We start from the raw sequence: 23,261 nt of genomic DNA on the forward strand, positions 1-23,261 counted from the left end.
TTATTATTATTACTAATAGGGACACAAATATGAGGTGCAAAACCCTCCCCATATATCCACAGCTTATTTCCCTATATCCATCCCCTCAAGCTTTTTTGAGGACCATTTCACTTCAATGAAGCAGATCAGCTGTGGACAAGGAAGGATTTAGCATCTCCGTGCTGCTTTTGCTCCAGGAATCAGACCCCTTGCCCCCCTGGTTTGTGCATGGTTTAAGGTTTGAGTAACTAGCTTAAGGTTTAAGCAAACTACTGTGTGGCCATCAAGTCTAGTTTGGCTCTTGGCACTGTTTAAGTTTGACGGCATTTTTGCTAAGCTTCACGCCCCCGTTCACAGTGCATCAAATTATACAATTTCAGGTTCAAAAATGCATTTACTTAATGAGTCAAAAGTTTCAGGAGATAGAAAGGGGGGGGGGAATCAAAACACTGTATTTAATGACACAGGTTATATAGGAGAACACATACATATATACAACTATTTTATAAGAGTTCCAGCATCCATATTTTGGGTCTAACCCATAGTGAGCAATAGCTCTGTCTCATCACTTTCTGTGGGGGGACGGGTCCTTTCTGCAGCCTAAGGATCTCCCTGGATGGTACTGTCCTCAAGCTTCAATGGTGCAAAGCAAGGAGTAGGATGAGGAGGCAGGTAGCACTCCTTTTGGAACACTCCTGTGTCACCAATCCAAAGCCACCATAGCCACTATACTTTAAGTGTCTGCGAAGTGCTTAAGAAAATGTAAATAGGGATTGATAATTGGAAATGGATATTTATAATAATAGGTTAATATATGGAGTAAGGATGAATGTTAGAGGGTAAGGATTTGCTGAATTTAATATTTGAACTGGAATACAAAAAGGGAGGTGTGAGGAGGTCAAGAAACTAGTGAAGAAAATATAAGATTTGAAAATATTAATCTATTTTTAGTTTTTGGCTTTTCTCTGTGTTCTTATTCTTTATTTTTTCTTCTTTCTTCTATCAACTGTTTTTCTACTGTGTATCTTTTATTTGTTTTGCTTTTGTAGTTTAAATGTTGGAATTTGTTTTTATTGTTTGTGAAACATTAATAAATATCATTAAAAAAATAAAGTGTCTGTGAAGTGCAAACTCAAGCACCCAGTGTGTGGTGTCTGTGGGGACTTGCATGCACAGCAGAAATGCATCCAGTTCCTGAAATAGGGCAACTTACAGAACAAGCATCACGTTTGCCTTAATGAAATTAATACAATGCTTCATACAGTGTGCAGTAACTAAAAATCTTAAATAATACAAATGTTGGCCAAGAAGACCACAGCTGTACAGAATTCCCGTTATTGCTACATGCCAATATCCACATTTTGATAGCTAACCATCAGCCAGTTTTGCATACAGAATCAAACATAGCTAACCCTGTCTTTACTTCATATGGAAAACAGAAAAACAGGTAGCCTATGTAAATTATACTTTAACATTTTTAAAAACCAACAACAGCAGCAGTGTTCCTCCTAACATACAGCTTGAACTCTGGATGTGCTAATTAAACAAAGGCATTGTGTTTCTTTTTTTTGTTTTTAACAATATAATATTTCTGCCCATAGTCTATTAGCTCTTTTTCTTAAGTGCATGTGCCCATCTATGCAGTGGAGGACACTGTCCAATCCAAAGATCTAGGTATGCTGTAAGGTGTCTCTTTACAACTTTCATAGAATGCAGAGTGCAGTTTTCAACCATAGCAACTAATGGTCCAAAAGAGACCACTCTACTCTTCAGAGAGTATGGAAGTTTGGACCCACCGTCACCACAATGTCAGCATAGGGAGCAGCCTGGGCCACCTCAATAGCTCGTTCTTTCTTTAGAACAAGCAAACTAAAGAATTTCTCTGCAACTTCTTTCTTTGTCTTGTTTTTACAGAGGGTCAGAAAACTGAAAGACTTTGCTCCTGTCTGGTACATGTCCTGCATAGGGAACAAAACAAAGGAATAAACCAACGAGGTGAAGTTCAGTTTTACACATGAAAATGATTGGTGAGCAGCTGTGTGATAGATGCTGCACTATTCAGTATTATATTCATCACAACGTTTGCTGATGGAAGGAATTGGGCTCTGGTGAAAGGGTCTTACAGATTGCCCTTCTACTTCCTATTTATCCCCATATTTCTCACTTCATATATAAAGACATAACCATTCACTACTCTCCATGGGCATAGCCAGGATTTTTTGCGGGGGTGGGTAGAACCTCAGTTAGCAATGTATTTTTGATTTTACATTTTTATTGATTTGGGGGGCAGCTGCCTCTCCATGCCCCACCTTGGCTATGCCCATGCTACTCCCACATACACCCTATGTTGTATGTCATCGATGAGAAACCTGCAGCTCTCCAGAAGTCTTTGGACTTCCTGTCAGCTTCAGCCACACTGGTCAACGATTAGGGATGAAATAAACTGCAGCCGAACAACATCTGGAGGGTCACAGATTTCCTAGCCCTGCAGCATGAAGCATTCAAGCCTGCTGCTTGTCATAGCATAGACAGGGGTCAGCAAACCTTTTCAGCAGGGGGCCAGTCCCTCAAACCTTGTGGGGGCCAGACTATACAGTGGTGCCCCGCAAGACGAATGCCTCGCAAGACGGAAAACTCGCTAGACGAAAGAGTTTTCCGTTTTGGAGGTGCTTCGCAAAACGAATTTCCTATGGGCTTGCTTCGCAAGACGATAATGTCTTGCGAGTTCCTGCTGGTTCCCCCCCTTTTTCTAAGCCGCTAAGCCGCTTATCAGCTGATCCGATCAGCAGATAAGCCGTTAAAAGCCGCTAAAAGCCGATAAAAGCCGCTAATAGCGCTAATCCGCTAATCCGTCAATGGGCTTGCTTCGCAAGACAAAAAAACCGCTAGACGAAGAGAATCACAGAACGGATTCTTTTCGTCTTGCGAGGCACCACTGTATTCTGAAGGGGGGAAATGAACTAATTCCTATGACCCACAAATAACCCAGAGATGCATTTTAAATAAAAGCACACACTCTACATTGGTGCCTTGCAAGACGAAATTAATCCGTTCCGCGAGTCTCTTCGTCTTGTGTTTTTTTCGTCTTGCGAAGCACGGCTATTAGCGGCTTAGCGGCTATTAACGGCTTAGCGGCTATTAAAGGCTTAGCGAAAAAGGAAACAAACTCGCAAGAACTCGCAAGACGTTTCGTCTTGCGAAGCATGCCCATAGGGAAATTCGTCTTGCGGAACGACTCAAAAAACGGAAAACTCTTTCGTCTTGCGCGTTTTTCGTCTTGCGAGGTACCACTGTACTCATGTTAAAACACCAGGCAGGCCCCACAAATAACCCAGAGATGCATTTTGAATAAAAGGGCACATTCTACTCATGTAAAAACACGCTGATTCCCAGACTGTCCGCAGGCTGGATTGAGAAGGCGATTGGGCCAGATCCGGCCCCTGGGCCTTAGTTTGCCTACCCATGGCATAGCACTATCAAGAGAACCCTGCAAAAATAGAGCAAAGGCCTATCCAGCCCAGCATTTTCATCCAATGAAGCTGAGGGTGGGAGATTTAGGACAAACAAAAGGAAGTTCTAAAGGAAATACTTGAATTCACTATCACAAGGTATGGTCAAGAAGATATCGTTGAAAGGGGAATCAAGTTGACAAATTAATGGAGGACAAGGGTACACATGGCTTCTAGTCATGATGGGTATTGGTACTTCTAGAATCAGAGGCAGCATGCCTCTTAACATCAGTTGCAGGGGAACAACGCGAGGGGGCTATAGGCTTTGCACCCAAGTCATGTGTGAATGACTCATGATGGGTTCACGCAGCCTGCAGTTCCTTGCAAACAGCTCTCACGGGAGACAGAGGCTGAGCCACATTAAGGGAAGGAAGCATCCTTTGCCCCCACCAATAACTTTGCTTTGTTAGCTTGTGGCAGTGGCGTTGCTGACGGGGATTTTGGACAGCGTGCTTCTCTTGGCTTTTATTTCAAGATTGCAGACACCTCTCAGGAAAGAGTAAGGCTCTGTGCATCGAGAAGACAGCACAAAGTGATTTCATGCTCTTTATTCAGCTCATAGTGGTGAGGAGGAATGAATGAAAGTCCCCTCACAGTATCTGCTTTCTATACATTATTTACACAATGGGCTGCACATGATTGGCTAATTCCGGAATTCTACTGTAAGCCAATCAGGTTGTGGATTCACTTCTATCTGGAGCAGGATTGGGTGGTTCCTGCCAACCAATCATACTGCTGCTGAGGCATCTGTTCATAGTCTGCATTTTAATCAAGGCTTATATTTTGATCAAACACCTGTATTCTTAAAATGAGCTTAAAATATATTTTAAAATATCTGTATCTCTCATGCCAGGCAGCATCTCTCATGCCAAGCAGTGAGTGCATCGGCAGATGTGCTCATCTTAAAGAGGGCCCCTGGTTTATTGCGGTCATAAAAAGGCTGAGAAGCGAGGTCACTGACCTTACAAATTACAGAATAATCAAGTTGCAAAAACAATTATTATGCCTCCCATTTTAGACTTAAGCCCAAAGGGTAAATTGAAGAAGTTGCTTTTAGAACAGCAGCTGTTTTAGCAGCAAAAGGGGGCTGTAAACTAAGAGGCTTCTCTCGGAAGTTGCTTTTGGAAACTGGTTTTTTACTAAGTTCCCTTTCTTCTAAATGTATATATATATTAATGTATTAAATATATAGGCTTAAATGTAATTATGCAAAGGATTTAGAAAGCATGAAATTTAGATGTTAGATTCTTATTTCATAGAGACATAGAGTCCTAGAGTTGGAAGAGACCACAGACCCATGCCAAACGGGAGGCACTATCGGAGCACTCCTGACATCTGGTTGCCGAGCCTCTGTTTAAAAATGAAATTAAAAACCATCTGGTTTGTAGGGAATAGGGAAAGAGAGGCCAAAGGTTATCTGGTAATTAAGGTGCCTTGTAGAGGTTAATGGCTACTTGTTTGCCATTTATAAATAGAAGAAAATATAGCTCTCTGTCTCCCATAAAAGGTAATAGGAAATGGGTGTATCTGATATGATTGGTTCTAGCAATCAGCCAATAGGAAATTCAACCAGGCTGATTGGACAGAGGCAGCCAAAGGAGGAGCAAGGGGACTGGGCTGAGGGAATATAAGTGCTGGCCATGAGGGCTGGCAGGCAGAGCATTGGTAACCATATACCACTGTGTCTCTCATTTATTTGTCTGACAAATAAATTATTATTTTAATTTCTCTATTGCTGCGTTGAATATTTCATTCCAGCTAAGCGTTAACCACAAGCAGGGTGCTACATTTTATGGTGCCGTGACTCGGATAAGTGGTCTGCTGGAACGCAGCCCCTTCGCCTTTACTGGGCAGGATACAAGAGAGAGGACCACTCACTGCTGACCCAGCGCGCACTGGGAAGTTTTTTCCAGGGGAACGCAGAAGTCTCGTCTGTCTGATACCCTGCCCACCGACGGCGACGGACCGGGGGGAACCAGAGAAATAAACAGGCAACCAGCTAAGGGTAAGTGCACTAAGGGGTTTTGGCCCTCCAATTAATTGGGAGGAAGAGAAGTCTTGATCAAACTTCTGCGTCTCAGTAAGTGGGAACTGAGTACGCTAGGTGGTTGGGTACATCAGATGTTGATCTGGTGTAGGGAAAGGAAAGTTGGGAGGTAGTGTGTGGTAAAGTATCCAGCGCATTGTATGTATGAGAAAGTACAATCTGCAGCTGACCTGAGTGTGAAAACGAGTGTGTGAGTGACTGAGTGGATACTTCACAGGGCCATACAATGGGAGTTGGAGGTTCAAAGGGGGAAAATACACCTCTTGAATGTATGTTAAATAATTTTAAGAAAGCCTTCTCAGGGGCATATGGAGTCAAAATGACGCCAGAGCACTTGAGAACGTTATGTGAATTAGAGTGGCCAAAACAAAATACTGGATGGCCATCTCAGGGAACCTTTGATATAAATTTAGTAAGTAAACTTTGGTCTAACATCGCCAAAGAAACTGGAGGGTGCCCAGAACAATTTTCATATATAGATTCTTGGCTGAGCACATTAAATAAAAATCCTCCATGGATAAGGGAATGCAAAGTCCAACGATGCAAATTATTGGCTGTAAAAGCCGAAGCTAGGAAAGGAATCTTGCCAAATAAACTCAAACCCATTTTTGAGGGACCAGAGGAAGAGGTGCTTCCACCTCCACCCTATGCTCCACATCGAAGGGAGCCTAATTCAAACACTCCACCAGTTGTAACCCCAAGGCAAGAAAGTGGAATGAATAATGGGGCTGGAGTCACAGAACTTGATTCCTTGATAGATTATGATAAATATCTTCAGGAGGCATTGGAGGCCTATAATAAAGCCCAAGCAGAAGCCGTTATTCCATCTGTGAGTCCCAGTAGAACTCCATCTACAGTCTCCTTTAGTGAAACAACTGATTGCCCACCCCAAACCCCTGTACATCCAAGTCCTAGAGAACTATTACAGACGTTACAGGGAGACCTTAACCGGTCAGCAAGCAATACAGCCAGGCGTATAAAGCTGTTAAAAGAACGCCTTGGGACAAATACTATCCCCTATGATTTGAGGCCCCTAGAGCAAAGCGAAGAGAAAGATCACGTAGTAGCCCCTCTCAGAAGAGTATTTGATGCACTTGAGGAGCCTGTGCTGGTTAACGGGCAACCTGGACCACGGCCACCTCGAACTTCGACCCTGCAATATATTCCATTCACGACTACAGATCTGATGAATTGGAAAACACACACCCCATCTTTTGCAGAAAAACCTCAGGCTATGATGGACTTGGTGACTTCAATAATAAATACTCATAGTCCTACTTGGACAGATTGCCGCCAGCTCCTGAATACTCTGTTCACCACTGAGGAAAGGAGAGACATAATTGAAAAGGCACAGATATATTTGCGTGAGCAGGCCAGAGTGGGAAATATTTTTAATATTGACCGTCATCTCCAAGACAACTTTCCCTTGGAAGATCCTAATTGGGATCCAAACAATGTAATTCACCTGGCCAGACTTACCACCTACCGCCAGACGCTTGTGCAAGGTATCCGCAGGGCATGCCAGAAGCCCACTAATATGTCTAAAGTCTCAGAAGTAGAACAGAGACCAAATGAGAGTCCAGGAGACTTTTTAGAGAGGCTGCAGGAAGCCTATCGTATATGGACTCCTTTTGACCCTGAAGCCCCTGAAAACAGCAGAATGATTACTGCTACTTTTGTGGCCCAGTGCGCTTCTGACATTCGTAAGAAAATTCAGAAATCAGAAGGATGGGAAGGGATGCTGATGAGCCAAATTATGGCCATTGCACGCCGAGTTTATCGGAATAGGGATGAGGCTGAGAAACAAGAGAAGAAGAAGTGGCAGAAGGAAAAGATGGTAATGCTAGCCACAGCAGTGAAGCAAGACTACCGCCCCTTAAATGGAGGGAGAGGGCGGGGAAGGAATCCACCACTGGGAAGGAATCAATGTGCGAATTGCAAGAAGGAGGGTCATTGGAAGCGGGAGTGTCCTGAACCCCTGAGGTTGGAAGAAGTACGCCCAGGCCCAGGCCCAGGCTCCGGCCCAAGAAACCAGGGACGGGGACGGGGAATGACCCGAGATGGAAGATATCAGAGACCTGGACAAGGACGGGGTAGGGACAATGTCATTGGACTGGCAGAGGAGGATTTTACCCAAGACTAGGAACGACCGGACTCCATAAAGTTAGGCTTCCAGGAGCCCACGGTCACGATTCAATTAGGGAGCCATTTAATAGACTTTATGATTGATACTGGGGCTGAATACTCAGTACTCCCAGAACTATTGCAGAAAAAGGCATCCAAGAGTGTAGTCATTAAAAGTGCCACTGGTCAGTCAGCTAAGAGGTCTTTCCTCCAACCTTTGGAATGCCAGATTGGGGGACATCGTTTAACCCATCAGTTTTTGTATATACCTGAGTGTCCAATACCTCTCTTAGGTAGAGATATGCTGTCCAAATTGCAGGCCCAAATCACCTTCACTCCTCGAGGTCCAGAAATGAAACTGCCATCAAAGGCAGCAGGAATAATTTCCCTCTCAGTACCTAAGGAACAATCATGGCGCCTAATGTCAGCCCTGCAAGTCCAACCCACATTGGATACAGAGTTAAACAAGCTCCTCCGAACTCTACAGGTGCCACCAGGAGTATGGGCCGAAAATAGCCCACCAGGAATGGCCAAGAATATAGCTCCAATTGTAGTAACCCTAAAACCTATGGCTACCCCTGTATCTGTAAAGCAATATCCTTTACCCCGGCGAGCAGCAGAGGGCATCCAGAAACATTTGGACCGCCTATTAAAATATGGTCTGCTTAAGCCCTGCCAATCAGAATGGAACACACCCCTTTTGCCTGTTCGAAAACCTGGGACAGATGAATACAGGCCAGTGCAGGACTTGAGGCTCGTAAACCAGGCTATCGAGACCTTGCACCCAAATGTACCAAACCCATATACTCTGCTGAGTTTGATCCCACCAGAAGCAACATTTTTTACTGTATTGGACTTGAAAGATGCATTCTTCTGTTGCCGGTTGGCACCACAGAGCCAACCTATATTTGCCTTCCAGTGGGAAGACCCTTTGACAGGAACAAAAGGCCAGCTAACCTGGACAAGATTGCCCCAGGGATTCAAAAATTCCCCAACTTTATTTGGCACTGCCTTGGCAAAGGATCTAACAAGTTACCCCTCAATACCTGGAGAAAAGGTGGTTCTGCAATATGTAGATGACCTTATATTAGCGGCAAAGGATTTTGATACCTGTAAAGAAGGGACAGAGGAACTGCTCCACTTGCTCTGGCAAGCTGGCTACCGAGTTTCCCAGAAAAAGGCACAGTTATGTTTAGAAAAGGTCAAATATTTGGGCTTTGACATCTCACACCAACAACGAGCATTGAGACCAGAGAGGAAAGAAGCTATTTGCCTTATCAAGGAACCTACCACAAGGAAACAACTCAGAGGATTCCTGGGAACAGCAGGGTTTTGTAGACTATGGATACCTGATTTCAGCAGTCTGGCCAAGCCCTTACATGAAAGCACTCGAGGTGCAGAAAAGGACCCATTCGTATGGGGACCTGAGCAGCAACAAGCCTTTTTAGTTATCAAACAACGACTTATGGAGGCCCCAGCTCTTGGACTGCCTAATTCGGAAAAACCCTTTCAGCTGTATGTACATGAACAGAATGGGATTGCAGCGGCAGTCCTGACCCAGAGATTAGGAAGTTGGAACCGTCCAGTAGCTTATTTGTCAAAACAATTGGACTCAGTAGCAAAAGGATGGCCTCCATGCCTAAGGGCAGTAGCGGCCACTGCAAGCCTTGTCAAAGAAGCTGATAAATTTACCTTCGGCCAGACGATGTATGTGAATGTACCTCATGCTGTTCTGACGCTCATGGAATATAAGGGTAGTTATTGGCTAACGAACCCAAGGATGGCTAGATACCAAGGCCTATTGTGTGAAAATCCCAGGATTCATCTACGAGTAGTGAATATGCTCAATCCAGCGACTTTGCTGCCCCTACCAGAGGTAGATGATGAAGAATCACATGATTGTCTCCAAATAATGGATGAAGTTTATTCCAGTAGACCTGATCTGAAAGATGAACCATTGAAAAATCCAGATGTTGTATATTATACTGATGGTAGCAGTTACCTGCATGAAGGTGCCAGACGAGCAGGATATGCTGTGGTCACCAATGAGGAAGTTGTGGAAGCTGAAGCTTTGCCTGCTGGCACCTCAGCACAAAAAGCTGAACTTATAGGTTTAACTAGAGCTCTGCAATTGGCAGCCGGATGTAAGGCAAACATCTATACTGATTCTAAATATGCCTTCTTAACCCTGCATGCACATGGTGCTCTATGGAAAGAAAGAGGTCTAATAGGAGCCCACGGGAAGGCCTTGAAATATGGACCTGAAGTAGAAATCCTGTTGGAGGCAGTATGGGCTCCAGAACAGATTGCTGTAATGCACTGCAAAGGTCATGGACGAGGAAGGGATCCAATAACCAGAGGAAATCATGCTGCTGACAAAGCAGCCCGAGAGGCAGCCCAAAAGCCTGTGGGAGGATTTATAGCAGCCCTCATACCAGAGGTAGTTCCAGAAGAAGTTAAACCTCACTATACCCCAGAAGAGAGGAAGTGGGCTGAACAGGAAGGAGCGGTTGTGAAGGACGGTTGGATGATCCTGCCAGACAATAGGATTTATGTACCTCATCACCTAGCAGGCACAATTGTAAGAAATTATCATGAATCTACTCACCTTGGCGGTACTGCAACCAGAGAGAGTCTCAGTCGGAAGTTGTATATTATTAACCTATCACAATTAGCAACTTGCATTTCACAGAAATGTGTTCTTTGTGCTAAAAACAATCCCAGGCAGGGACCGGTACAACCTCCTGGAATCCAACATGTGGGATATGTCCCCATGGAAAGCCTAATTGTGGACTTCACAGAGCTGGTCCCTTCTAAGGGATTCAAGTATCTCCTTGTGTTTGTAGATACTCTTACCGGATGGGTTGAAGCTTTTCCCACCAGAACTGAAAAGGCACGAGAGGTAACTAAGAGACTCCTCACTGAATTGATCCCGAGGTTTGGATTACCTAGATGCATTGGAAGTGATAATGGGCCAGCGTTCATTGATCAAGTAGTACAAGAAGTATGTCGAGTCCTACAAGTAAAATGGAGACTGCATGCAGCATATAGGCCTCAGAGTTCAGGGAAAACTGAAAGAATGAATAGGACTCTGAAAACCCAATTGGCAAAGTTAACCCAGGAAACAGGATTGGGATGGGTAGATGTGTTACCCATAACACTGTTTCGTGTTCGGTGTGCACCCACCAAAAGACTTAAATTGTCACCTTTTGAGCTCCTGTATGGGAGGCCGCCCTCCTTTGTTCAGGATATTCCAGCTGACCTCAAACAAATAGGAGACCATGTGACACAGGAACAAGTGCAATCTCTCTCCCGTGTTTTTGTTTCTCTTAACAGGTGGGCCCTTGAGCGCACGCCGTGCAGCATTGCCGAGCCGATTCATCAGTTCCAGGCTGGCGATAGCGTATGGGTGAAAGAGTGGAAACGAGATCCACTTGCACCTAAGTGGCGTGGACCTTACACCGTCTTGCTCTCTACTCCAACAGCGGTGAAGGTAGCTGAGGTGACCCCCTGGATTCATCACTCCCGTTTGAAGAAGTCCAAAGGCAGTTGGACGTGCAAAGGTGACCCCTCTAATCCTCTTAAACTGACTCTCTCCAAAAACCCCTGTATCTAGCCCTACCGGGAACGGGCTAGGTCACGGGCAACATTAGACGACCGGCCTGCTGCAGCCACAACCTGGAAGCTGGCTGACCTGCGCACGCCTGAAGCTTGAGGAGCATCTGAACCAGCGATTGTGAAAGGAAAGATTCTCTTATACAATTAATTAACTGCCCCCCCCTTGTGGAACAATTATCAGAGATATTACTCATTGGGGATCCTCGGGATATATGTTTTGGTCTTGGTGGTTCCCCATTTCTGTCACTGGGGGAATTATATTGGGACTAATATTTATTTGCTATCACAATAAGGTAATCTTTTGTGGAAGGAATGCATATGCTAGACATCAACATGATTTTATTATTAATCCTGATCCCTTGGGAAGGGGAAGGGTCCTTGAATCTGACCAAATTGACTAAATATGGATTCCGCCATGACCACAATATGTGGGTAGGTTTGGCTGAAATGGTAGCCAATGTTGCAAATAGGACCAATTGCCTTGTTTGCTCTCTTGGGCCAGATGATTCAGAGGGAGGTATGCCCTTATTACCGATACCATTAGATGCCATTGGTATGGTAAGCGAAATACCACACCAAACAGAAGTACAGAATTTCCCCGGATGGAACTCAACTAAACCATTACGAGTTATACCTGTACAAGGGGAATTCTGTGTACATAAATCATCAGATGCAGCTGATTCTACCATGATAGGCTCTTCTCATTGTCACTATACTTGGGATAATATTAAGAATACCTGGGCACACGATACTACCTATCGAACTCGGAATACCTTGCCCTGTGCACCTCCTTTTATTCATGCATGGAAAGTGGTATGGAACATAACTGTGACAGAAAAAGGCAATCTAACATACTGCACTGTGAACTCTCTACCTCTTTTACTATTTCGCCTTATGTCCTCCACATACCAAAAACCTCAGACCCGATGGTTGTGGTGGATATGTGGAGAATGGGCATACAAGAAACTCCCCTCCAAATGGAGTGGGACTTGTTTCCTGGGATGGGTATTACCACCAATGTGGATTATGCCCACTAATTTGGCCAAGCGTACACGAAGAAATGCTGATATTTCTCATATAGCAGGAGGAAGTACCCAAAGTTGGAGCGGTACTGATGATTGGCCACCAGAGCGCATTATAGCCTATTATGAGCCTGCCTCTTGGAATCCTGATGAGCTCATACAAGGGGCACGGGATCCTATTTATAATCTAAACAGAATAATTCGATTACAAGCAGTAGTGGAACTTGTAACCAATGCAACGGCTCAGAGTTTGAGACTTATTGCACAACAGTTGGATGAAAGTAGAGCCGCCATTTTGCAGCTGAAAATGGGAATGGATTATGTACTTGCCAAGCAGGGAGGCCTATGTGGAGTCTTGAACTTGACAGGGAATGCCTGTTGCTTTAACATTTCTGATAATGGTGAGGCAATCCGTGTGTTGGCCACAAAAATGGAGAATATAGCACATGTCCCAGTACAAACATGGGAAGGATGGGATATGGGATGGCTCACCAACTGGTTACCTAATGTTGCGGGACTCAAAGGGATATTATTGTCTTGCTTGTTTTTCTTGACGGTAGTAGTAATGGTTTTATGTATGGTGCCATGTATCATTTCATGTTTTAGAAGTACAATTAGCAAGATGATTTCAAATGAAACTCTACCTCATATCATGGCCCTATACAGAGCTTTACCTCAGGAATATGATGAAGGTCAAGCTATCAAGGACACTTGGGATGAAGGTCCTTGAGCTTGAAAGGGGGGAATGAGGCATCTGTTCATAGTCTGCATTTTAATCAAGGCTTATATTTTGATCAAACACCTGTATTCTTAAAATGAGCTTAAAATATATTTTAAAATATCTGTATCTCTCATGCCAGGCAGCATCTCTCATGCCAAGCAGTGAGTGCATCGGCAGATGTGCTCATCTTAAAGAGGGCCCCTGGTTTATTGCGGTCATAAAAAGGCTGAGAAGCGAGGTCACTGACCTTACAAATTACAGAATAATCAAGTTGCAAAAACAATTATTATGCCTCCCATTTTAGACTTAAGCCCAAAGGGTAAATTGAAGAAGTTGCTTTTAGAACAGCAGCTGTTTTAGCAGCAAAAGGGGGCTGTAAACTAAGAGGCTTCTCTCGGAAGTTGCTTTTGGAAACTGGTTTTTTACTAAGTTCCCTTTCTTCTAAATGTATATATATATTAATGTATTAAATATATAGGCTTAAATGTAATTATGCAAAGGATTTAGAAAGCATGAAATTTAGATGTTAGATTCTTATTTCATAGAGACATAGAGTCCTAGAGTTGGAAGAGACCACAGACCCATGCCAAACGGGAGGCACTATCGGAGCACTCCTGACATCTGGTTGCCGAGCCTCTGTTTAAAAATGAAATTAAAAACCATCTGGTTTGTAGGGAATAGGGAAAGAGAGGCCAAAGGTTATCTGGTAATTAAGGTGCCTTGTAGAGGTTAATGGCTACTTGTTTGCCATTTATAAATAGAAGAAAATATAGCTCTCTGTCTCCCATAAAAGGTAATAGGAAATGGGTGTATCTGATATGATTGGTTCTAGCAATCAGCCAATAGGAAATTCAACCAGGCTGATTGGACAGAGGCAGCCAAAGGAGGAGCAAGGGGACTGGGCTGAGGGAATATAAGTGCTGGCCATGAGGGCTGGCAGGCAGAGCATTGGTAACCATATACCACTGTGTCTCTCATTTATTTGTCTGACAAATAAATTATTATTTTAATTTCTCTATTGCTGCGTTGAATATTTCATTCCAGCTAAGCGTTAACCACAAGCAGGGTGCTACACTGCATTGTTCTAGGACCAATCAGACTGCTGCATTCTGAATCCTATTGTTCTAGGACCAATCAGACTGCTGCATTTTGGATCCTATTTTTCTAGGACCAATCAGACTGCCGCAGTTTGGATCTTATTCAACACAGTACATAACACCAGCCAAAAAAAGAGGCCACAAATTGCCATTGATATACAGGATATACCTCTAAGACAGGCTTCCTCAAACTCAGCTCTCCAGATATTTTTGGCCTGCAACTCCCATGATCCCTAGCTAGCAGGACCAGTGGTTAGGGATGATGGGAATTGTAGTCTCAAAAAACATCTGGAGGGCCATGTTTGAGGAAGCCTGCTCTAAGAGTTACAGAGTTTAGACTTAGGGACATTTTGATAATTTTTCCTCATAGTAAAAATATACTTGCATTTGATTTCATTTATTTTTATGTGCAGCTATTTTATTATAATCAGGGCACAACTCCTCACATAGACTTGGCACGCATTATTTTTATTAACTTGTCGGCAGATATTGTGGCCATGTTAATATGTAATTGTGAACCATGGTTTAGCACTACATGAATGAGCCTAGCCTTTTCCTAGGCTCAGACACTACCTGTTCCCTCCTCTTCTACTGCACGTTAAGAAGGATTCAGGAAGTTTTTGCTTTCACTGAACCACAGCTTGTTTCTTCCAAACCAGTTTAACACTTGCAATGTGTTTTATAAAAGCAAAGTGCCACCCTTTGAACCATGGGTTATGAAGCGGCCTTGTTGAAACAAAACACTGTGCTAATCTACAATTTTAAATTTGGACAAAATAGCAGGTCATGGTTAAGCAGAAGGAAAGCAAAAGCTTCTCAAACACTCCTAGCAGCTGTGTGGGAAGAGGAGAGGAAGAGGCAGCATATGAACTTAGGCCCATTCATGTAGCACTAACTAAACCACAGGGACACAGGGTGGCGCTGTGGGTTAAACCACAGAGCCTAGGACTTGCCAATCAGAAGGTCGCGGTTCGAATCCCCGCGACGGGGTGAGCTCCCGTTGCTCGGTCCCTGCTCCTGCCAACCTAGCAGTTCGAAAGCACCTCAAAGTGCAAGTAGATAAATAGGTAGCACTACGGTGGGAAGGTAAACAGCCTTTCCGTGCACTGCTCTGGTTCACCAGAAGCGGCTTGGTCATGCTGGCCACATGACCCGGAAGCTGTACGCCAGCTCCCTCGGCCAAGAAAGCGAGATGAGCACCGCACCCCCAGAGTCAGTCATGACTGGACCTAATGGTTGGGGTCCCTTTTGTTACGATATGAGCACTACGCAGCTGCAAACTAGCAGCTCGGTGTTGACATCACATGATGTTGCTAGCCATGGGAAAGAATGTTCCTGGCAGTTCACAGGATTCACAGAGTCTTGTTCTGTGTGTAATATGAGACCTTCCTGTTGCACATGTGAAGGAAGTCTCTTGCAGTTGCTTGGAGGAGACTGAAATGATCAGACATGTTTTTGTACAGATGTACAGAGAGAAATAAACCGTAGATGATACAGACTTTCTGACTTTCTTCTTTCTCCTGCTGGTATGCAAGGAAGAAGGGGGTGTGCATCTTCCACGCAGGGAGATGTCGCCTATCAAGGTCTTCCTGGACTGCGAGGATGCCAGCCAGGGTAGATCACTGGTAAACAAGCCCTGGGAACCGGGGAGAGGGGCCATCCTCTCCCGAGGGGGCGAGTTTTCCAACACCTCTACCTTTAACTAAACCATGGTTCAGCATTATGTTTGAATGTCACCAGTGTTTAAAAAGCAACTTACCCGGAAAGTATTAAGCAAATCTACAGCTCTTTTATCCTTTTCTTTTTCTTCATTATCTGGAACATTGTCTTCATTTCCCTACATTATAAAGCAACGCAAGGACTTATAACAGCCACTCAAAGGGTAAATGATGAATGATTGTGCTCCTTAAAAGTGTGAAAAAATTCACAGGTTTCCCCAGAATTCTGCTGCACATTTGTGGTCTCACAGAAATTTACCAAGGAATTACTCAGTCAAGTTCATTTTGCAAACATGGTCATATGGTTAGACTAGTATCTTAGTACTGCTACCAAAAAGTGTCGGTACAACTGTACACTTAAAGTTACAAAGCGGTCTCAGTTATTACTTACACATTCATTTTTTTAAAAATCCTATTTTTCTTTAAGGCTTAAAGGTTTAAACCAGGGTGGCCAACTTGTGGCCCTCAAGATGTTGTTAGACTGCAGCTCCCATCTTCCATGACCACTGACTGCAGGGTTGATGAGAGTTGGAGTCGGGCCACAAGTTGGCCACCACCCCAGCTTAAACCAAGTAAGTTTTCAACAAAAACAAAGACACTAAACATGCAAAAATCAGCCAACAGCAAACAGTGCAAATACAATTATAATTCATATTACATTTTCAGATGAAAACTCATAAAACATAGCAGCAGGAACAGAAGCAAGCACACAGAAATCCACATTCCACAAACTCAGGCCACTGGGTCCATCTAGATCAGTGTTTTCTAAACTGACTTGGGACAGCTCTCCAGGATTACAGGTTTTTCTCCTAGCCCTGAAATTGCTGGAGATTGATACTCTTATCACTAGCTTTTCTGAAGAGTCAGGTTTTTTAATTTGGACTCTGAAGGATCTCAGGATAGGAGCCGAGATTGGCCTTCTTGGGGAGGGTATTCTTTTAGGCAGCAGGCCTGGGGCTGATTAATATTCTACTGCTTTTTAAATGTGTTTGTGGTGGTGGTGTGTTATTGTTTTGTTTCACTGGGAAAACAGCACAGGGTAGGGGGGAAATCCTCTGCGTGGCTGCTAGTTGCCAAACTCACAACAAATGTGAAATCTGAAAGCAGCTCTTAATCATATCCTCAAGAATGACCCTAAAAGTCCGTGGATAACATTGGACCCAGTTATACTAGACCTAAACATTCTTATTTATTGGGTGACAGATGAAACTTGGAACAAATAAAACATACCTCTTCCACTGCAGCCTGCTTACCCTCAACCTCTAGTCTTACAGAAGTCTCTTGGGCAGAGCCATCAGACGCAGCAGACACTCCGCCAACACTTTCCTGATATTACAAGTTTGGGAGGGGGGAGTGATCAGTCTCTTAGCAAACAAAATTTACTTCTCAGTAATGTTCTTTTTGAGCATATGTTCATTACTCAGTAGCAGATGAATATTTCAGGCTAGACAGAGCTTCTGTGTTGAATTTTATGGTTCCTTTTTTGGACTAAATGTGAGATGTAGAAGCTAAATAGCTGGATCCATTAGAATTTCACCTAAGAACAAGGCCCCAATTCTGTTGAAAGCCTAGTTTTCCCCATAATATAACTGGATGTGTAGTCTTTCTTTGATCTATTCGAAGCCTGTTTTTTACACTGCAATCTCACATGTTGACTCAGAAGTCAGCTCCACTAAGTTCACTTACTAGCTCAGCTGGTTAGAGCATGGTGCTGAAAACACCAAGGTTGCAGGCTTTATCCCTGTATGGGACAGCTGCATATTCCTGCATTGCTGTGGTTGACTCAATGATCCTCAGGGTCCCTTCCAACTCTACAATTCTATGATTCTAAGGCAAGTGTACCTATGACTGTAGTCTTACAGAGGGGGGACTGTCACTAACTCCACTTGCAGCAGAATATGGATATGACAGCATGGCTTAGGTATTGGGATGAGGAGGAGGCTTCCTGTCCTAAAAGGACAACTCAAAAAAAGAAGCATTAATAGGAGTGAGACTGGAAGAGAAGAAAACTGAAAAGAGGAAAATAAGCTCCCAATGGAATTATAGTCTGCAGGATGACACTACAATGATTCTTCAACATCAACTTTGTTGGACTGGTCATGTTGTGCGGATGTCTGATGATCATCTTCCAAAGCAACTACTCTATTCCGAACTTAAAAATGGAAAGCATAATGCTGGTGGTCAACAAATGAGGTTTAAAGACTGTCTCAAGGCAAATCTTAAAAAATGTAGTATAAGCACCGACAAGTGGGAAACACTTGCCTGCGAGTGCTCCAGTTGGAGAACAGCCTTTGCCAAAGGTGTTGTGGGCTTTGAAGACACTCGAACTCAGGACACAAGGGAGAAACGTGCTAAGAGGAAGGCACAATTGGCAAATCCACACCGTGATCAATTCCCGTCCGGAAACCAATGTCCCCACTGTGGAAGGATGTGTGGATCTAGAATTGGCCTCCACAGTCACTTACGGACTCATTGTTAAAACTGTGTTTATAGAAGAAAATCTTACTCGTCTACGAGGGATCGCCAAAGAAGACTACTACTTTTATAGTATGAACTGCAATTTCAGCTAAAGTACCCAGTTATGGTGTATCATTAATATCTCAGACTTTAGGAAAAACCCCAGAGGAACCTACCCAAACTCATTTTGTTAAACAGTAAGGAACCAAGGCAAGACCCTTACAAAACCAAAAGGTCTAAGTATGTCTGTCTGTCAGTAGTGCATTGAGCAAGGCTGAGCTTCCAGATTCCCAGTGTGTGGTGGAGCTGCATGATGCTGATAGACTAAGAGGGCTAAAATATTTTCCAGACTACTCCGGGAAAGGGAAGGAGTGATGTGTAGAGCACAGACCCCAATCTCTCTCGTCTCCCCCACCCCTTAGCTGGAAGGGAAGTAGTTTCAGGCTTTTCATGGAGCCATGGAAAACTTAAGTGCACAGTAATATGACTTTGCACTGAAAGTACTTACCATAGGTTCAACAATTTCTTTATTTCCCATTTCTTCTCTGCTACTTTCTGACACAAACTGGTAAGTTGTGTCTTGCATAGCTTTTGGAATCTCTGCTGTTGGCAATTCTGAATTGACAATAAAATAGCAATAAGATAATCACACTTAACTTCTTGACCATTGCACCAATCTAACCACACCACCATTGAGCGACAGGACCCAGTCATACAGCTATTTCATGGCTCAGCTGATAAACGACTTTTCCATTACTGGAATATGTGCTAACGCAGATCTGCGCCTTCTGAATTTAAGCATGCTCTTCTTTGGGGTACACTTGCTGAATGTGGTGCATTGCCCCCAAAACTACAGATGGAGGAGTTATAACAACTAGCTGAAAATAGACATAATTCCAAAATCTTGCCTTGGACATCTTGTTCTTTGCTTCTTTCAACTGCAAGCTCTTGCAACCTTTTTCTTCCATACCTGAGACTTTTAGCAAAGAGCTGTAAAAACAGAATTCATATTTATTTTTTCTCTGCAATTCTGGAATATGACTTTCATATTAATGAATCAAAAACTTAGTAAGTGACAACTAATATGACAGCTCGTGACTTGCTTAACCTTTTCATTGATAAAGAAAGCTTCTGTAAATATTTAGAAATGCCTAACTCACTATTAAATATACTCCCTTAGGATGTAGGCAAACCTGAGCCCTAAGCCACCTCTTCCCCCTGGGAAATCTCCATTAACTGTAGTGCACCTAGCAGACCTTCCAAGAGACCTTCCTTTCCAAGACCAGATAATTCAGGAACAAATCAGATTACTTGGGAACACACTAAAGAAACCTAACAAACATCTAAGAGGGAGGAATGTCAAGTGCTACCTTTAGCCAGTTTTAGGAACCATTTCCCCCCCTTTTCCCTAAGCTTCTGGCTCTTAATTTGAAGAGCGATATTTCCTCTTTTACTGGGGCAGGACCTGTAGTCCTGCCATTTTGTTTAGCTATTTTTATCTGTATCGTTGTAGTAGGTATTTATTGTTGTTTTTAAATGCTTAGCAACAGAAGCACCTTTAATAGCTGACTATTGGATCTGAAGAACATATGGATAATTCTGATAATCTCGTACTTGCTCTGTGATCTTTGCAATACCCCAGACATTAAAGTCTGTGAAAATACATTGGATGGAGCCGTTCTGAACACACAATATTTCAAGATATATACACAAATATGGCGACAATGCAGAAGCATATATGGTGTTCTTCCAGATTGTTGTGATTTTCAGGTGGGGTTCAATTACAAATTGCAAAATTCAGGTTGCAAAATTACACTTGACTGTTGCTGGGAGGTCTTGTGCAGCAAACACACTTCCCCCAAAGATCAGACTTTTTGCAAGGAGGAAAGTGATTGGAAAATATCCTGGAAAGCATAGGAAACTCCCCACAAACACATCAGAATGAATGCACACCAAATAGTCAACATCATCTTAGCTCCCTGCAAAGAAATCACAAAAACTACTCAACAAATAGGCTGTCTGGAAGCCCCTAAAATAACAAACTGTTACCTTTTGCAAATCTTCACTAATTGTAGTCTGGGTAGGTCTGCCCAGAAGTTTATCCGCACTCCCCAAGTCCTGTAAAATCATCAGCCTTCTTGTAGGGGGTGCAATATCTAACGTAGTTAATGTGTCTTCATAGTCCATAAGCTGGTTTTGCATAGCTTTTCTGCTTAGCTGATTCACATAATCAACAAGTAACTTTCTTTTCTTCTTCCTTCTTTGTTTCCTTGTGAGAACTAGATGAAAGGCACATTCACAAGTGAAATATTGCAAGTCAATCCAATGAATAGGGTAGCAAAGGATCAGTTTTTTGCCTTTGGGTGGCGTTGCCATATTTCAAATGGAGAAAATCCAGATAGAAAAGTTGTTTGGCAAAATCATAAAAAGCCATTTTGGAGTTTTTTTAAATGGAAAAACAGTACTGCCGACATGGACTGCCATACATCCGGATTTTCCTGGACATTTACTGATTTCTGCCCTGACACTGCTAGACACAGCAGTATTCCGGATATGACTGGGAAATTCTGGATGTATGGCAACCTTAGTTTGGGGGTAACTTCGGAGCAAGTGCAAGACTACCCCCCTTAACATCATCTGCTGTGGGACTGGCCTTGTCCCAATTGTTTTTGTGTTTATTTTAATTGTTGAGTGGAAGGGAGAGAAGATGGTGTTGCCCAAACTTGGGTCTCCATCTGTGTTTCGACTACCACTCCCATCATTTGTAGCTAGCAAGGGATAATGGGAAAGGCAGCTGGAGACCCAATTTTGGGAAACAGTGGCCTAGGACAGGGGTCGGCAACCTAAGGACCATGTGCCACAAGCAGCCCACAGAGGTCGTTTAACTGGCCCATGAGCTGCCCGCTTGGCGAGTCCTTGCATGCTGCGGTAAACCGGTGCAGCACGGCGCGGGGACTTGCTTTTGCGGTGCTGAAAATCGCATCTGCACAGACACAGAAGCTGGAAATCACGGGGGGGGGGGGGGCACGATCCGGCCTACGGAGGGATCTCTGCTGGAGTGAACCAGCCCAGGCAAGGTAAACCTTGCCGACCCCTGGTCTAGGAGGAGAGGAGCTCGGGAGAGCAGGAAACTCAGTGGTTGTGGGTAAGAGAAGGGATGGTGTGGGATGTGATGCAGGCCAGGTAAGGGGCACACAGTAAAGGCAGTTAGTAGTAGTAGTAGTAATAATAATAATAATAATAATAATAATAATAATAATAATTTATTTATACCCCACCCATCTGGCTGAGTTTCCCCAGCCACTCTGGGCAGCTCCCAATCAAGTGTTAAAAACAATACAGCCCCTGAACAGGGCTGCCTTCAGATGTCTTTTAAAGATAGGATAGCTGCTTATTTCCTTCACATCTGAAGGGAGGGTATTCCACAGGGCAGGTGCCACTACCGAGAAGGCCCTCTGCCTGGTTCCCTGTAACCTCACTTCTCGCAATGAGGGAACGGCCAGAAGGCACTCGGCGCTGGACCTCAGTGTCCGGGTAGAACGATGGGGGTGGAGATGCTCCTTCAGGTATACTGGACCAAGGCTGTTTAGGGCTTTAAAGGTCAACACCAACACTTTGAATTGTGCTCGGAAACGTACTTAGTATCTGTTTTGTGTGCCAGCCCCCCCTCCCAACCTGGGGAATTGTGTTTCTCCTATTGCTCAACCCTTAGTCTGCGGCTGCTGCTGTTTAATACCAGGACGGCTCTGAATAACATCTCCCTCATCCATGATCTGATTGTGGATGAGGAGGCAGATCTGGTTTGCTTCACTAAGACTTTGGTGTGTGTGAGAGAGAGAGCGCAGGCTGGAGTTGCTCTTACCCAGCTGTCCCTACCTGGGTATACGGTGCAGATCAGGGCAGACTTAGGAGTCAGGGAGGGGCAGTTGTTGTGGTCTGTAGAAATCCCATCTTTCTTTTCTCAGGCTCTCTGTCCAGTTGTGTGGGGATCTAGTGTGGGGGTTCCTGGGTAATCGGAACAGATTAGGGATTCTGCTAGTTTACTGCCTGCCTAGTTGCCCAGCTGCCTCCTTGCCTGAGCTGAGAGAGCTGGCATTGGAGGTGGCGTTGAGGACTCCCAAGTTTTATGTTTTCAGGGAAGAGCAAAATGCGACCAATCTAACCTGAATTGTCAAGTGGTTCAAGTACAAATTCTTCTTCCTCACTGAGCAACAAGGTGGTTTCATTAACTGGGCAACTTCTTGCTTCCTGCTCAGATCTAGGATCGCCTGCAAAACACCAATCCATAACCAGTATAGAATTATTCCACAATGGTAAATAATGAAAGGCTGAATGGTACATTATATGGAAGGATTCCATTTTTTAAATTAGTTATTTTTGTACATGTGCCTGAGGAATGTCTTGCCACTTAATGTTTTGCATACTGTATGACATTCTTGTATTTTATTGCATGTAATCAACAATTCAATGGGAAATTACTCCCAGGTAAGTGTAGTCTTACCCTATAAAGCAAATTTAAAACCTACACTAGTGGTGTTGTTGTTTTTTAAGGGCAGAAACTGTGCTGATTAAAATGTGCATTCAATATGTATGTTATGCTCCTGCACTAGCCTTTACAATTGGCTCAAACAGGGCAAGAGGGGACCAGAGGGACTTTCTGACTTCACTTGCACAAGTTTAATTTCTAAAACAATAAAGAAGCTTGTGGCTGCTTAAAGGCAGATATTATAATATAAACCAAGTGACCATTCACAAAAGAGCAACAGATATTAACAGGAAACCATTACGCTGATTCAAGCCTAAATGCATGGAATTGAATTTCTCAAACCTGTGCATGGAATTGAATTTCTCAAACCTGTGTGACTGCAAACAAGTCCTTTTCAGTAGCAGCATTTAGGTTGTAGAACAAATTCATACTGCCTACAGAAAACAGGTTTTTCATCAGGCTGTAAAAGAAGGTTTTATTTAC

General features: G+C 43.6%; 1 protein-coding gene across 7 annotated transcripts in view; it reads right to left on the bottom strand.

Moving 5' to 3' along the window:
* Positions 1 to 1,096: 1,096 nt before the first annotated feature.
* Positions 1,097 to 23,261, bottom strand: part of RAD21L1 (RAD21 cohesin complex component like 1) — a 38,556-nt gene continuing 16,391 nt past the window's right edge. For all 7 annotated transcript variants that reach the window (XM_083507491.1, XM_083507489.1, XM_083507490.1 and 4 more), the window contains exons 9-15: positions 22,456 to 22,560; positions 20,342 to 20,571; positions 19,201 to 19,282; positions 18,801 to 18,907; positions 17,066 to 17,161; positions 15,877 to 15,954; positions 1,097 to 1,937 (exon numbers count right to left, since the gene is read on the bottom strand). In XM_083507491.1, coding sequence (XP_083363617.1) covers positions 1,749 to 1,937; positions 15,877 to 15,954; positions 17,066 to 17,161; positions 18,801 to 18,907; positions 19,201 to 19,282; positions 20,342 to 20,571; positions 22,456 to 22,560 — 887 coding nt within the window. In that variant the 3' untranslated portion in view covers positions 1,097 to 1,748. The remainder of the gene's footprint in view (positions 1,938 to 15,876; positions 15,955 to 17,065; positions 17,162 to 18,800; positions 18,908 to 19,200; positions 19,283 to 20,341; positions 20,572 to 22,455; positions 22,561 to 23,261) is intronic.

This window comes from Podarcis liolepis (assembly GCF_965112155.1).
Source record: "Podarcis liolepis genome assembly, chromosome: 6".
Lineage (NCBI taxonomy): Eukaryota > Metazoa > Chordata > Lepidosauria > Squamata > Lacertidae > Podarcis > Podarcis liolepis.